Here is a 13,850-nt window from a genome sequence, read left to right as displayed (position 1 = left end):
ATTTTTTTTTTAACATACAGGATTAATAATAGGCATATAGGTGGCATGATTTAATTAAAAGGCTTTACTTTTTATGCCAGGAAAAAAAAACACCAATAAATAAAAGGTGCTAAAATTAGCATTAAGAATTTGGTTGACAAAACCTGGGAAGGCAAGTCCTCAGGGCTCCCGATACTGATCTGTCTCGGCAAACTACAAATACATAAATAACGTAAAGTATGATTGAGAATGTGAGATTCTTAAACCATGACAACATAATCCAGGTAACTGCTGAACAGTGAAGAAATGAAATCCATCTACACCTGAATGAACATGTTTAACAATCAAAAAATTTTAAACAACCACAAAAAGTAAAAACTTCCAACAAACACAAATGATATTTGTTTAAAGGGCACAGAGATGCCCTGCAGCACACCCCGCCTTTACTGTTGTCTTCTACTGATGAGTTAGACAGGCTGGGCTCCGCAGGAACAAGATGGTTAACAGGCAACAGGACAGTCACACAGCGAAGTGCCACACCTGGCTAGGACCCCCAGGTTTCACTGCAGAGCGGGCTTTGTGCGTACGTAGTAGGCACACATATAAGGGTGAGTCAGGCAGATATTATTCAAAAGCTACTCTGCCCTGTAACCACTGAATAATGTTGGAAAAGCTTTGGGCTTTGTACTTTATTTTTTTTAAATTTTATTTCTTAAGTTTTACTCCTTGTATTTAATTTTTCTTAAATAACAAGGTCACTGAAACTCATGCACGCTGCAAAAAACCTCATGCAGTAGTTAGGTAAACCATCCAAGCAGTTTTTATTCATTAATATTCATAAATACACACAGCAGCTTCATTAGAGATTTCAATTTCCTCTTCAGTTTGAATGTGGAGTATTAGGAGAGCCTTTTGCATGTCAAGGTACAGGAAGCAGAGATCACCCTGCACTGCTACCTACATTTACCTGCTAGAAGTAAAAATTAGTTAAGTGGAAATGATTATCATATATATTTTCTTTCTTCCTTTTGAATGTACACAATGTAACAAGAGTGACAGACCTGAAATTACAATCACCAAACAAACCCAGGATAGCTGTTGTCCACTTTCATTGGCAAATACAGCACAGAGGACATTGTCTGCGAGTGGGGAGGTCATCAAAGAGGAGGTGGTGGAGGCTCATTTCCTTTATTACTCTCTTTTAAATTTAGGTTTTCTAAAGCAACATCTAAAGGCATAATATCTACACAGCCCATAGCACCAAAATCTGCCATCTCCCCCCGTTCGTCCTCATCTGAGGACGAGCTCTCTTCACGCACTAATGTGGACAGAAGGAGCTCCTGGACAAACAGGCTGCGGTCTGCGCGCTCGCTTTCCATGGACTGGCGCTCTGCTTCAGACATTTTGGGATCATTCAACCTGTACAGGTAAGAAGAAAGACTGTATTGGTAAAGTCAAAGACTAATGCACAGGGAGGCCAACTTCTACAGTTTGCATGGGATGAGCAAACGTACTGGTCGCGGTCATGTGCAGATAGACCCCCCACTGTGGAAGCCATGTTCCTGGCTTGAAAATCTGTGTTCAATGGGTTCAAGCAAACACAGAAACAAAAACCAGCCGACAGCCTAGTCTACCTCTGGAGAGAGGCCTGATGGAAACCTTTCTGGAAACAAACAAACAAATCTGCTTCCGACAGACCCTACGCTTGGGAGGAGGTGATATCCTAATCTTAATTTTACCTGTGGGGCAAGGCGGTGGTTGTGCAGGCCTTTAATCCCGGAGGCAGAGGCAGGTGGATCTCTGAGCTCAAGGTCAGCCTGGTCCACATAGTGAGTTCCAGGACAGGCTCCAAAAAGTTACAAGAGAAACCCTGTCTTGAAAAACAAACAAATCCAAACACAAAAATCCCCAAACAACTGTGGGAAATTTGCTTAGCGTCAGCATTGATCTTATTCTTCAGTCTTAGTGCCAAGGTAAGCAAGCAGCTGCAGCACTGGGTCAGGAAAGGAGCAGAACAGAGGGGATTGGGCAGTGAGGGCTGAGGACGCACACACGACAGGCATTCCTTCCTAAGAACACAGGCGAGCTCACACTGCCCCCTGGGCAGCTCGCCCACGGGCACCTGCTCCTGCTGTTTGCAGGGCACCCCACATCACAGGGGAAGCACACACTGTGACTGACAGCAGGCCCAACTCTGGGCTCTGTGTGCATCACTCTGGCCCCAGCGGTTGGGATTTATCATTTTACAGGAAGAGGAAACTCAAGCAGAGATTCGCTAACTTGCTCAAAGTCTCAGTTAAACACCACCAGGGAATGATGAGATCTATGGTTCAGACAAGGGAAAAGCTAAACTACAGAACTCAAAGGGGGTAAAGTATGTGGGGCAGTCAGTTACTCAAACGCCACGAAAACCACGCTGGAAGGGAACGGTGGTGAAGAGCACTCTAAGAGCGTCACAGGGAGGACTAGCAGACTGGAGCCTGACCAACCCGACCGTCAGAGTGCTATCAGCTGACTGGTTTCCTGTGTTCTCAGCTTTGGAAAAGCTTTGGTCAGTGTGGGGAGGGATCTAGAAGTCTAATCTGTAACAGGGATACAGGATAGAGAGCAGACACAGTGTCAAATGAACTAGAAACGTCAAGAAGTGGCTGTTGAAAATCATTCAAACTTAATACTGTTCCAACTTTGAGGAAGTAGCAAAAAAAAAAAAAAGCCTAATTCTTGAGGGGCAGATAAAATCTGTGGGTCAGTTTTGTTTGAGACTCAAAAAGAATTGCTCAACTTAAGATCTTCAAACTAGGGTTAGCTCAACTAGCTGGTCATTATCAAGAGATAGAACCCTGACTTAAACACTCGATCAATTCTCAACATGTCAACTATCTCCCTGGAAACCACTGTGTCCCTACAGTCAGTTCCAGGATAAGATACACACATCACACAGAATCTGCCCACAGAGCAGAAGACCCTGCAGAGGCTGCAGTTGCTTTCCTGGTTCAAGGTTACATATGCTAGTATCTCAAATTCCAAACAACAAATAAATTTGGCCTCTAACAACTAAGTTACCAAGGATTATCCTGAATTCTTTACTTTCCTGCCTTTACCTTCAAAATGCTGGGATTGCTGGGCGGTGGTGGCACACACCTTTAATCCCAGTACTTTTAGAGGCAGAGGCAGGCAGATCTCTGTGAGTTTGAGGCCAGCCTGGTCTATAAGGGCCAGTTCCAGGACAGGCTCCAAAGCTACACAGAGAAACCCTGTCTCAAAATAACCAGGGGAAAAAGAAAAAATGCTGAGATTATAGGCATATTTTACCATACCCAGTTCCTGGAAGCCAAGGAATGAATAAGAGTTCAAGGCCAGCCTAGGCCATGTGCGGAGACTCTGCTTTGGAAGGGGTGGGGAGAAGAGGGCAGTAGTGGAAGACAGTGTGCAAGCTGCAGGGCATTAGGATACACATAGCCTCCAGAAGGTACAGCCTGAGTCTAAGGGCAGCACTAAGATGCCCATGTATGCTCAGGTAAATTTTTAAAAAAATACAGAAAAAAAACCACCTCAGACTGTAAAACTTTAAGACAATTCTGAGCCCTCTCAGTCTCAGTAGTAGTACTTCCCCCCCCCCCCTCGAGAACCAAGGACCTAACAACTACACATGCACATACCGAGAAGATGTTGGGAACTTTGCATCTCCCTGAATAGGGGCAAGATAACCCTTAGGTGTTGACTCAGTTACTGATGTTTTGACTCAGGCCCTGGGAAAGGGCACAGCGACCCTCAGATGTTTTCTCTACCTCATCTGATCTGACAACCACTCTCCAGCCAATTATTGGTAATAGCCCTTTTGAATAAGCCAATCATAATAGGACAACACCCCCCCAAGCCCCCTTTCTTTTAAAAATAACCCGTACCAGCTATTCCGGGTCTTTCTGGCCCCCCCAAGTGCTGAAAGACCCTGCCATGACAGAATTAATAAAATCCTCATGCTTTTATATCAGCTGTAGTGTGAAAGATGGTCTCCTGGGGCAATTCCTCCTTGGTGACTGGACTCTAGGGTCCAACAAGACTAAACCCACTGAGTAGTTTGGGTTTTTAAAAGACACCCCCTCTCCCCCCCAAGATAGGGCAGTATCTTTTTGACTTTTTAAAAAATTACATGTATGGAGTGCAAGTGTCCATAGAGGCCAGAAGAGGGCGCTGGATACCATGGAGCTGGAGTTACAGGATCTTGTGAGCCTCCTGAGGTAAGTGCTGGAAACGGCACTCTGGTCCTCGACAGAAACAGCTGGTGTTCTTAGCCACACCGACCCATTTCTCCAGCCCCCTCCCTGTTTTTTGAGACAAGGTTTCTGTGTAACAGCCTTGGCTGTCCTGGAACTCACTCTGTACACCAGGCTGGCCTCCAACTCAGAGAGATTCTGACTGCCACAGCCTCTGGAATGCTGGGATTAAAGGTGTGTACCACCACCACCTAGCTCTCTTTTTTATTTTTTTGATGGAGGATCTTGCAGTACATAGCACAGATTGGCTTTGAACTCATTATCCTCTGGCTTCAGCTTCCAGAGAGCTGGATTATAGACATGCACCTGTCTGGAAGACTTCCTTTTCCTGGCAAGCTATTCCACCCAGAGAGCAACTAACTCTCCGGGAAGACACACCCTGGCAGGTGTGTTTCAGGCGGTGTTGTCCAGTCTCTGTAGAAAGGCGCAAATCTCCTTATACTACGTCACTCACAGTCTAGTGGCAAGACAGCACTTGCTCACCTTAGGACAAACGCCTCCTTAAATTCACAATGAATGACAAGTATTTTTAATAATCCTTTCATAAGTGGTTGGACTCCTGGGTGGGACACTGATGATAAAACTGAAGTCTGAAGATAAGTGACTGTCTAAAGGCTAAATGTATTAAGTACCAAAGTTGGAGCTCTGAACCAGAGGTCCCCAAACATTTGTCATTCTACGTCTACACAGTATTCCTACCTATGCCAGTGATTTAAGTGTGAGATGAAAGAATAAGTAGAAATTATAGCAGTTTCTTCTAAGGTCTCAAAGAATTGTTGTACACATTGTAGTTCATAGACTTGATTCTCATGTAGTCAAACTCGTTAGAAAGCTGAGGATGACCTTGAACTGATCTTCTTGCCTCCACATTACCAAGATAATCCCAAACTAAGTTTTTCATGTACTGGTTTTCATGCAGTAAAAAGATTTATACCCAAGTGCTCAAAAGGAACAGCAAGGCTTTCTGAGTCGCCTGTCTAGTCCCTTTGGTAATGTGGAAGGCCATCCTTGACCTTTCTGCGCTGGCACTCCAGGCCAGTGCTCGGATTACAGACTGCAGCACTGTGCACGCTAGGCAAGTACTCTGTAACAGAGCCACACCCCAACTCTCCACTGCAGTTTTAGAAGCACAAAACTTCAGTCAGTGTAAGGAGATTTCACTATATATACTGAGTATTACTGATACCCTGATAAGCCATTTTTAAAAGTTAATTTAGGGTACTAACTTTAAGAATTTAAATCTAACTTTGGGAAGTCCTAAAAGAAAACCTCCATATTATGAACACCTTTGTTCTTGTACCTATCCATATATGTGGTATGTATGTGTATGTATTACAACTGTTCAGTTTGTGAAAGCGAGGTTGGCATTGGGCATCTCTACTGCTCTTATCCTTCAAGACACTGTTTCTCAATTAGATCTGAAGCTCCCAACTGCCTAGACGTGGTCAGTGAGCACCCCAGGATCCTTCGACCTCCCGGGGCGAGGTAACAGAAACATACTACTGTTTATAGGTGCTGGGATCTGAACTTAGGTTCTCAGGCTGATGCAGTAAGCACTCTACCCAGCACTCTACCCACTGAGCCATCTCCTTAACCCTCTTTTGTTCTGATACATCTAAGCAGACTCTAATGGAAAATCACAAACAACATTAATTACGAAATAAATTTAGCTGATAGAACATATTAATACAAACGACACTGTTTTAACTGTTAAGTATAGTACAAGAAAGAAAAATATTTTCAATGATGATCTATAACTTATGAACACAAAGATCAACATATTTATTTACTTTATCTGAAATATTAGTTTTCCATATTCCTGGAAAATATTTAAATATGGGATTTTTACTGAAGAACTGTGAGTTGTAATGGTCTCATCAAACGCAGAGGTTTTGCTTTTTTGTTTTGTTTTTTGAGACAGGGACTCTCTGTGTAACAGCCCTACCTGTCCTGGAACTCACTCTTAGACCAGGCTGGCCCCAAACTCACAGAGATCTGCCTGCCTCTGCCTCCCGAGTACTGGGATTAAAGGCGCACGCCACCACTGCCTGGCTCAAAAGTAGAGTTTTTAAGCAGATGTATTTACATACATAAAAAGGAACAGCTTACTAGACTGGACAGTGCTAACGAAACCTTATTTCTCCAACCCATCTATGACATAAAGAAATACCTCGTTAATAGAAACTGGGAGTTCTGGAGAGCCTGTTGGCTGTTCTCCGTGTTGGCTGTGTTGGCTGTGGCCGTGGACTGTGTGATTGTAGTGGTGACGCTGCTTGTGTTAGTGCGCCGGCTTGCGTTGCGAGCTGTCTCCAGTTGTTGCCGTGCTGCCTGCGCATGCTGCCGCTCAAGTTGCAGCTGCATCTGCAATTGTTGCAACTGAGAAGCGGAAGGGCCTGAAGAGTTAAGCTGTCCTCCTGCAGAACGTCTCACTCCTGATAACTGAGATAACAGCTCTGCCAATGGAAATGGAGACAACTCATCAACTTGACTCAGGAAAACCAAGTGCTACATGTCACTCTTTCAGTGGAGAAAATCAAGTGAACAGTGGAACATACTCATGACCCAGGGACCCAATTCCAACATACAATTATGTCTGCTTTAGGCAGAACTTAGGAGAACATTATTACATAAAGTACACCTACACTACTTATTTAGATTGAAGCTCCACCTACAAGTGCGATCACAGCCAAGACCTCTTAATAGAAGCAGCATGAATGAAGGTCAAGCCTCTGTTTACTCTAGTTCCTGCTCTCAGAACAGGGTCCAGTACCCGTCATCAGCATTCACTCATCTCTGATCATTTAACCAGAGGAATTACAAGGGTGAAATCCCAGAACGCAGAACATTTCTAAGCGTGGCCTTACATTCTGGCTTCAGCCTTGCTAGTATCCTTGGATGCTGCTGTTCCAGAACACTTGTCATTGCTCTGCAAGGCCAGTCCTCCCCACCCACAGTGCTGGACTCTGGTCTATTCAACCCAGACTCTTGTTTTAGTGGAGCTGCTCACGTTGTTGCAGCATCATCTTTTAGTACGTTCTACAACAATAAAGGTCTCAAACCAGGATGCCCATTCCTACTTTCCTCCAAGAGGCAACTGAGTTCCTTGGTACCTGAGAAGGAATTCTGGAGGCCTTCTTCACTCTGAAATCTTTCCTAGAGACCTTCTTCTGTGTCATCTTCTCCCCTAACCCCTTAGAGAAAGACAGTAGCACATGGACTCCCTTATACCGCCCACTTACAAGGTCAGACTTTTAAATATTTGGAAGGATGCAAGCGCAGGACCAAGTGCTAAAGTAGAACACATACCACACAAGACATCTTTAAAGGAGATCCCCACACCCTGCCCTTGCCACTAAGAAGTGGAAACCAACTTACCAGCTATAGGATCCATGGCTTCCCTACTGCTTGGAGAGTAGGAGCTCTGCGAAGAGGAGAGCCCGCCAGTGGAGCTGCTAGTAAAGTGCATGTTTGATCTACGGGCGCGAGGGCCTCCCAGCCCCCGGCCAGGGTGAAACATTCTACGTACATGCCGAACACCACTCGATTCATCGTAACTCAACAGTTAAGGAAAGAATATTTTACAAGAAGAAGAAACAACAAACATTTGAGCTCTCAATAGCTGGGAATTCCTAAATTGTAAGTAGCTTAAAATAGCACCTTTATCTTAGAATATAAAAGTTTCAACTCTATGAGGCTGTTAACCCTAAAAAAAGAAAACTCAAAATATAAAGCAACAGGTATAAATGGGGCATGATAGTACATGCCTATAACCCTAACTCTTAGGAGGCTAAGGCTGGAAGACAAGAGTTTGAGGCTAGCCTGGGCTGCTACACAGTGAGGACAGACTCAAAAAAAAAAAAAAAAAAGACAAATACAATCAAATAGAAAAAAGCAATGTATGAACAAGGTCAAAAGAGACACTTGGTCAAATATCTAACGCCATCTTAATGTTGAATTTTATTATCAGTAAACAGCTCGTGAAACACATCTTCTACAATGAAAAAGAACAAGCTGAATAATCGAATTCTGTAGATGAAAGCTAGTTTCTATGTCAGCGTTAATCTCTGTCAACTTATTCCCAGTGCTGCTGCTAAACAGAAAATACTGGTGTACCATTAAACATACAGATTAACATGACACTCTTCAAGCAGACTCTAGAAGCCTCAGGTTTCTCAAGAGTTGAATGTCAGTTAAACACAAGGTCATGTGTAGCAAACAGTTGGAAAAACATAAAAAGACAAACCAAACCAAACCTAGACAGTAGTGGCTCATGCCTTTAATCCCAGGACCATAGAAGATCTTTGTGAGTTCAAGGCCAGCCTGGTGTACAGATTGAGTTCGAGAAAAACTCTGTCTCGAAAAACCAATCAACAATCTTGTACTTCCAGAGGCAAGCAACAACTTTATAATGGCAATTTCCTTGCTGGCTTCTTGGCTGTTAGTTCTGGAGTCATTTAAGGACAGGGTGAGCAGCTCTGCTTAAGGCGGTTCAATGCACAGGGTCTCCTGGTGCCCGGGATGAGTTTGGGGTCTATAGAAGGTCATCCATCGATAGTGCCACTAAGAGGTTGTTGGGTGGAAATGGCAATTTTAGGAAGAAATTCATCGACAGCGAGGAAATGATTGCTGTCCACAGTCACTCTAGACACTGGTGGTAAAAACCAGAACATCACGATGCTGGAGGCACCTTAAAACTCCTAGTGTTTTCAGTATCTGTCACTGTAGTATTTGTCTTTTGAAATTTGGTAAAAAATAAAAACATATAAAGTACCTTCCACATTCTTCAACTTTTCAAAATTTTGTCTTTCCTTGGTAACCAAAGGCATTCTAGAAGGCTTAAAAACAGGTTTGATCATTTTTTTCCATCATTAAAAAAGTTTTATTTTAGCTGGGTGATGGTGGTGTATGCCTTTAATCCCAGCACTGAGGAGGCAGAGGCAGAAGCAGGTGGAACTCTGTGAGTTCAAGGCCAGCCTGGTCTACAAAGTGAGTTCCAGAACAGCAAGGGCAGCTACACAGAGAAACCGTGTCTCAGGGGTAGGGACTGGGGCGGGAATTCATGTATGGGTGTTTTGCCTGCATGGATGTCTGTGAACATGTGCATTGTCTCTTGCCTATGGAGGTCGAGAGTAACAGATGGTTGTAAGCACCCATGTGAATGCTGGAAATTGAACCGGAGTCCACTAAGAGTACCTACACCACCCTGTCCTTAAATGAGCCACATTTCTAGCTCAAATTTTTTCACACTTATTTAAAAAAAAAAATCCTGGTGGGTGTGAAGGCGCATGCCTTTAAATCTCAGAGCTCAGGAAGCAGAGGCAGGTGGATCTATGAGTCAGAGGTCAACCAGTTCTACAAAGACCTCTGCACATGGTGTGTTCTGCACATGGTGGGGAGGTCCCAATGCTCCTACTGTTCTCAGGTTTGTTCCGTCTTCTTCATCTTTCTGTTAATGTTCACCTTCCCCTAAGAAGTTGTATCTCCAATTAGAAAACTGGCAACTGTGAGCAAGAATCAGAGCTACAGACTGAAACAACAACCATCAGTTTGCTCCCCAATAAGCCCACGCCTGGACTATGGAATGGGAAGGAAAGTCTGGCAGACAGAAAGGTGAGGAACTTTGAATGCAAATAGAATTCTAGTGGATGACAGATTTAGAAGACAATTTATAACCTGAAAGCCGAAGAATGAGCCGAAGAATGAGTCTACAAAAGTCACTTTTTCTTTTTTCTTTCTTTTTTTGGGGGAGGGGGAGTTTGAGACAAGGTTTCTCTGTAGCTTTGGAGCCTATCCTGGAACTAGCTCTTGTAGACCAGGCTGGCCTTGAACTCACAGAGATCCGCCTGCCTCTGCTCCTGAGTGCTGGGATTAAAGGATTGTGCCATCACTGCCCAGCAATAAAGTCACTTTTATGAAAAGGTCAAGTAACTAAAAATAACCTGAAGATTAGTTTCTTTTTCTCTGAGAATACAATTTTTAAAAACAAATCACCAACATCACCAACAAACCCTCACATGCTGCCCCCTGGAAGGATATTAAATCTCTAGGGGCTCTGTGTTCAAGTGTCAGATGAGCTGCGAAGTCATCTGTGACATGATTAGGATCGCCTCCAGGTAACGCTGCACATATCGGACAAATCTGCAAGGAAATAAGGCGAGAGGGTCAGTACATGGTTGCTGGGAGACACTGCCAGCGATCAGGATTCAACATGGAAGCCACTGTAGATCCGAGCAGCCACTGCCGTCACCCAGCTGCAGTGCCACGGCTCGGGTCTGAACAATCTTCTATCAGCAGGGCTGATACACACTTGCATGGCTTAGCCAGCAGTTTCTGTTCAAAACTTTAAAAATAAACATTTTTACCTAAATTCAGCCTTGAATGGTAATCCATGTTTTCAGTATCTCCCATTGCAGCATGTCTTTTGAAATTTGGTAAAAAAAAAAAAATAAAAACATATAAAGTACCTTCCACATTCTTCAACTTTTCAAAATTTTGTCTTTCCTTGGTAACCAAAGACATTCTAGAAGGCTTACAAAATGGGTTTGATATTTTTTTTCCACCTTTAAAAAATTTTTATTTCATCTGGATGATGGCAGTGCATGCCTTTAATCCCAGCACTCAGAGGCAGAAGCAGAGGCAGAGGCAGAGGCAGGAGGAACTCTGTGAGTTCCAGGACAGCAGGGGTGGTTACCCAGACAGAAGTTAAGGCACATTTCTCCAAAGCAAGGTGGTCCTAAGGGTCAGTCCTCAACCAGGACAGCAAATGCTTGACTAAAATGTAGCTGAGGGCGGGGGACACAGAGATGGAAGGATCCTTGGGGTTCCCTGAACAGCGAGTCTAGACTATCCGCCAAGTTTCAGGACAGTGAGTGATTTTGTCTTAAAAGGAAGAAAAGGGAGCTGGGTAGTGGTGGCGCACGCCTTTAATCCCAGCACTCGGGAAGCAGAGACAGATGGATCTCTATGAGCTTGAGGTCAGCCTGGTCTACAGAGTGAGTTCCAGGACAGGCTCCAAGGCTACTCTCAAAAAACCAAAAACCAAAAATAAAAGAAAAAAGAAAGAAAAGAGAGCCATGCAGTAGCTACGGACTGTGTATAGAATAAGACGGATAATGGGATTATGCACAAACATGCACTGCCAATTTCTCAAACAACTTCAAGGCAAAGGAGGGAGAGAAGAAGCTTGTCTTAGAACATTATTTCCCAGAAGGACGGGTTGTATGTGGAAGTCTGTGACCAGGCTAAGTTCAAGGAGTAATTAACTTCCTTGTTTGCCTTATGGCAAGAGACAGAGTTACAAGCAAGAATAAAGTAATACGCACACAGGTAGAGGAGACAGCTGGGAGGAGTCTCCCCCCCTAAAGCTTGAAGACCGTCTTACTGGCTTGAGAGAGAAATCAAAGGGCAGGCAAGCAGGTGATCTTGGCAGCAGTGGGGATGGGGCAATGGAGAAGAGGAGGAGCCATGCTTTTAGAACGAGGGTTCAAGAAAGCAGGCATGTTCAGCAGCTGCGCATGGTGTGGGGATGCTCAGAGAAGAGGGGATGAGAGTGCCAGGGGAAGGTATCTAGGATAGAGAAGAGCTAGACAAGGGGCGAGGGGACAGGAGTGGTTATGCTTTGGGGTTAGAACTTAGAGAGAGGGGCAGAATCAGCAGTTGAGAAACTGTAACCAATTCCTGGGACAACTCGTTTGAAATAGCTTTATCCCGATTAGTGAATAAGGAGTAGGATGAATAAAAGATAGAAAGAGGAAGAAAGTATTAAGAGGAGAGGCTGCTGTCTTCCAGATGATGGTCTAATTTAAGCTGTTCTGATCCCTGAAGTAGGAGAAGTTTCCAAGTCTTAACAAGAGGCACGAAAGAAGGCCTGATAGAGATGGAAGCGAGGTGTGTGCTTCTCTAGCGGTGCACCCATCACCTCACCAGCACACGTGCCCTCGGTGACTGTGCAGCCTGCTTACAGTGTGTGAGAAGTCTATGCTGGGACATGGAGCAGATAGTCTAGAGCCAAGCAAATACAACTCCCTCCTTCTGTGACTAGAACAAAAGCCCAGTCTGTCCGACTTTGATAGCCAGTCTCTAATGCCCAGCAGGCTGTCCTGGTTACTATTTGAGCCTGAAAAGTAACTAAGAAAATCTAAAGATGCTCACAAGAGAAAACAAGGAGGCAGGAAGCAGAAGGCCTGCAAAGAGATTAGAAAGACCAGGATGGAATGCGCCCAAGGGCAAGTAAGAGAAGCCAGTAGGCTCTGAGTCCTTTTTACAGAGGACTTTTCTCTTGAAGAGAAAAGCTGTGGCATCTGCTCTCAAGTCTACGAACTGTGAGGTCTTCAGCAGAAATTCGGTCCCTTGGTGCCATCCCGTATTCCGATAGTCCTGGCAGGGATCTGCTCCCTCAGCTTTCCCAGTGCTTCTGACTCGCCTAGCTAGTCTTAGATCTTCTACGTACCCTGGCTGGCCTTGAACTTTAGAGTTACTGCAAGTTCAAGTCTTTGCTTTCTGAATTGCTTCACTCTGAGATCATAAACTTTTTCAAAGTTTATAATGGTTTGTGCTTTTTAAAGCAAGAATCCTAGTCTACGTATGGTTTTTAACATTTATTTTCTACTGCACGCGCATATGTGTGTATGTGTGCCTGCCCTGCTTGTGTGGGTTCTTGCAGAGGCCAGAAGAGGACATCAGATCCTGAACCTGGATTTAGAGATGGTTCTGAATTGCCATGTGGGTGCTGGGAACGAACCTAGGGTCTCTGGAAGAGCAGCAAGAACTCAAGCGTTGAGCCACTTTTCCAGCCCCAACACATTCCAGTTGTTTAAAGATTAAACAAGCAGAGATTTGAAACTTCATTTAGCAGCAGAATTAGGTACAACTTTATTAGCCTTGGATAAAATCCATGACATGAACTACACTAAGACAGTTGGAGAAGCTTTAGGACTTTAAAGCATATTTAAGTATTTATTGTTAGGTAGAAGTCTCCTCTGGAAATGTATATTCCCACAAGGGGGAGAGAACGGGCAGGAAATACTGACTACACTAAGAGTGCACAGTTAGACAATCTACAAACTAGAAAGCACCTTTGGGATAGGGATGCAAAACAAAGAAAACCATGATCCCCACAACTGTGTATTTATTTTATGCTCAAACTCTTTGGGTTTATTGCAGCTACGATACTGAGCCCCTAGGGTAAAGGTACTTATGGAGAAGTACCTGAAAACATCTAATTTAAAGACTGGGGTAAGGAGTTACTGAGGATGAGGCCTTTACTAGGAAGGGTTATTTGGCTTGGAAGTTGGTACATAAGATCAGATTTAGAACCAAGTAGGAAATGTTGTCAAGTTCGGGCCACTGCAAGTTAACACAAGTGAGAACTGGAAAGGAAAATCAAGCTTCGGAGCTAATGGGAACAGCGGCCTGGCCATCTGCTCTGCTGTGCACTTTACACTTAGCAAACTCTAAGCATGCCTGAGGCCTTAGGGTCATGCAGACCTGCACTTTCTGAGGCGTAAAGGAAAAAATAAGAGGAAGAAAGGAAAATGCAAGCAAAAATAGGGTGAGAGAAAGAGAAAGGTGGTGGAATGGGGTGGGGTTGGAGGAGGG

At 44.1% G+C, this 13,850-nt stretch overlaps 1 protein-coding gene across 2 annotated transcripts in view; it reads right to left on the bottom strand.

The window, feature by feature from the left end:
• Window positions 1-776: 776 nt before the first annotated feature.
• Kcmf1 (potassium channel modulatory factor 1) overlaps window positions 777-13,850 on the bottom strand; it is a 54,554-nt gene continuing 41,480 nt past the window's right edge. For both annotated transcript variants that reach the window (XM_085690684.2, XM_085690685.2), the window contains exons 4-7: window positions 10,290-10,391; window positions 7,629-7,803; window positions 6,424-6,706; window positions 777-1,398 (exon numbers count right to left, since the gene is read on the bottom strand). In XM_085690684.2, the coding sequence (XP_085546810.2) occupies window positions 1,137-1,398; window positions 6,424-6,706; window positions 7,629-7,803; window positions 10,290-10,391 (822 nt within the window). In that variant the 3' untranslated portion in view covers window positions 777-1,136. The remainder of the gene's footprint in view (window positions 1,399-6,423; window positions 6,707-7,628; window positions 7,804-10,289; window positions 10,392-13,850) is intronic.

The sequence above is a fragment of the Myodes glareolus genome, chromosome 6, assembly GCF_982192425.1.
Source record: "Myodes glareolus chromosome 6, mMyoGla1.1, whole genome shotgun sequence".
NCBI lineage: Eukaryota > Metazoa > Chordata > Mammalia > Rodentia > Cricetidae > Myodes > Myodes glareolus.
The sequence above is the reverse complement of the archived record's forward strand: the minus strand, read 5'-3'. Positions and strand labels throughout refer to the sequence as shown.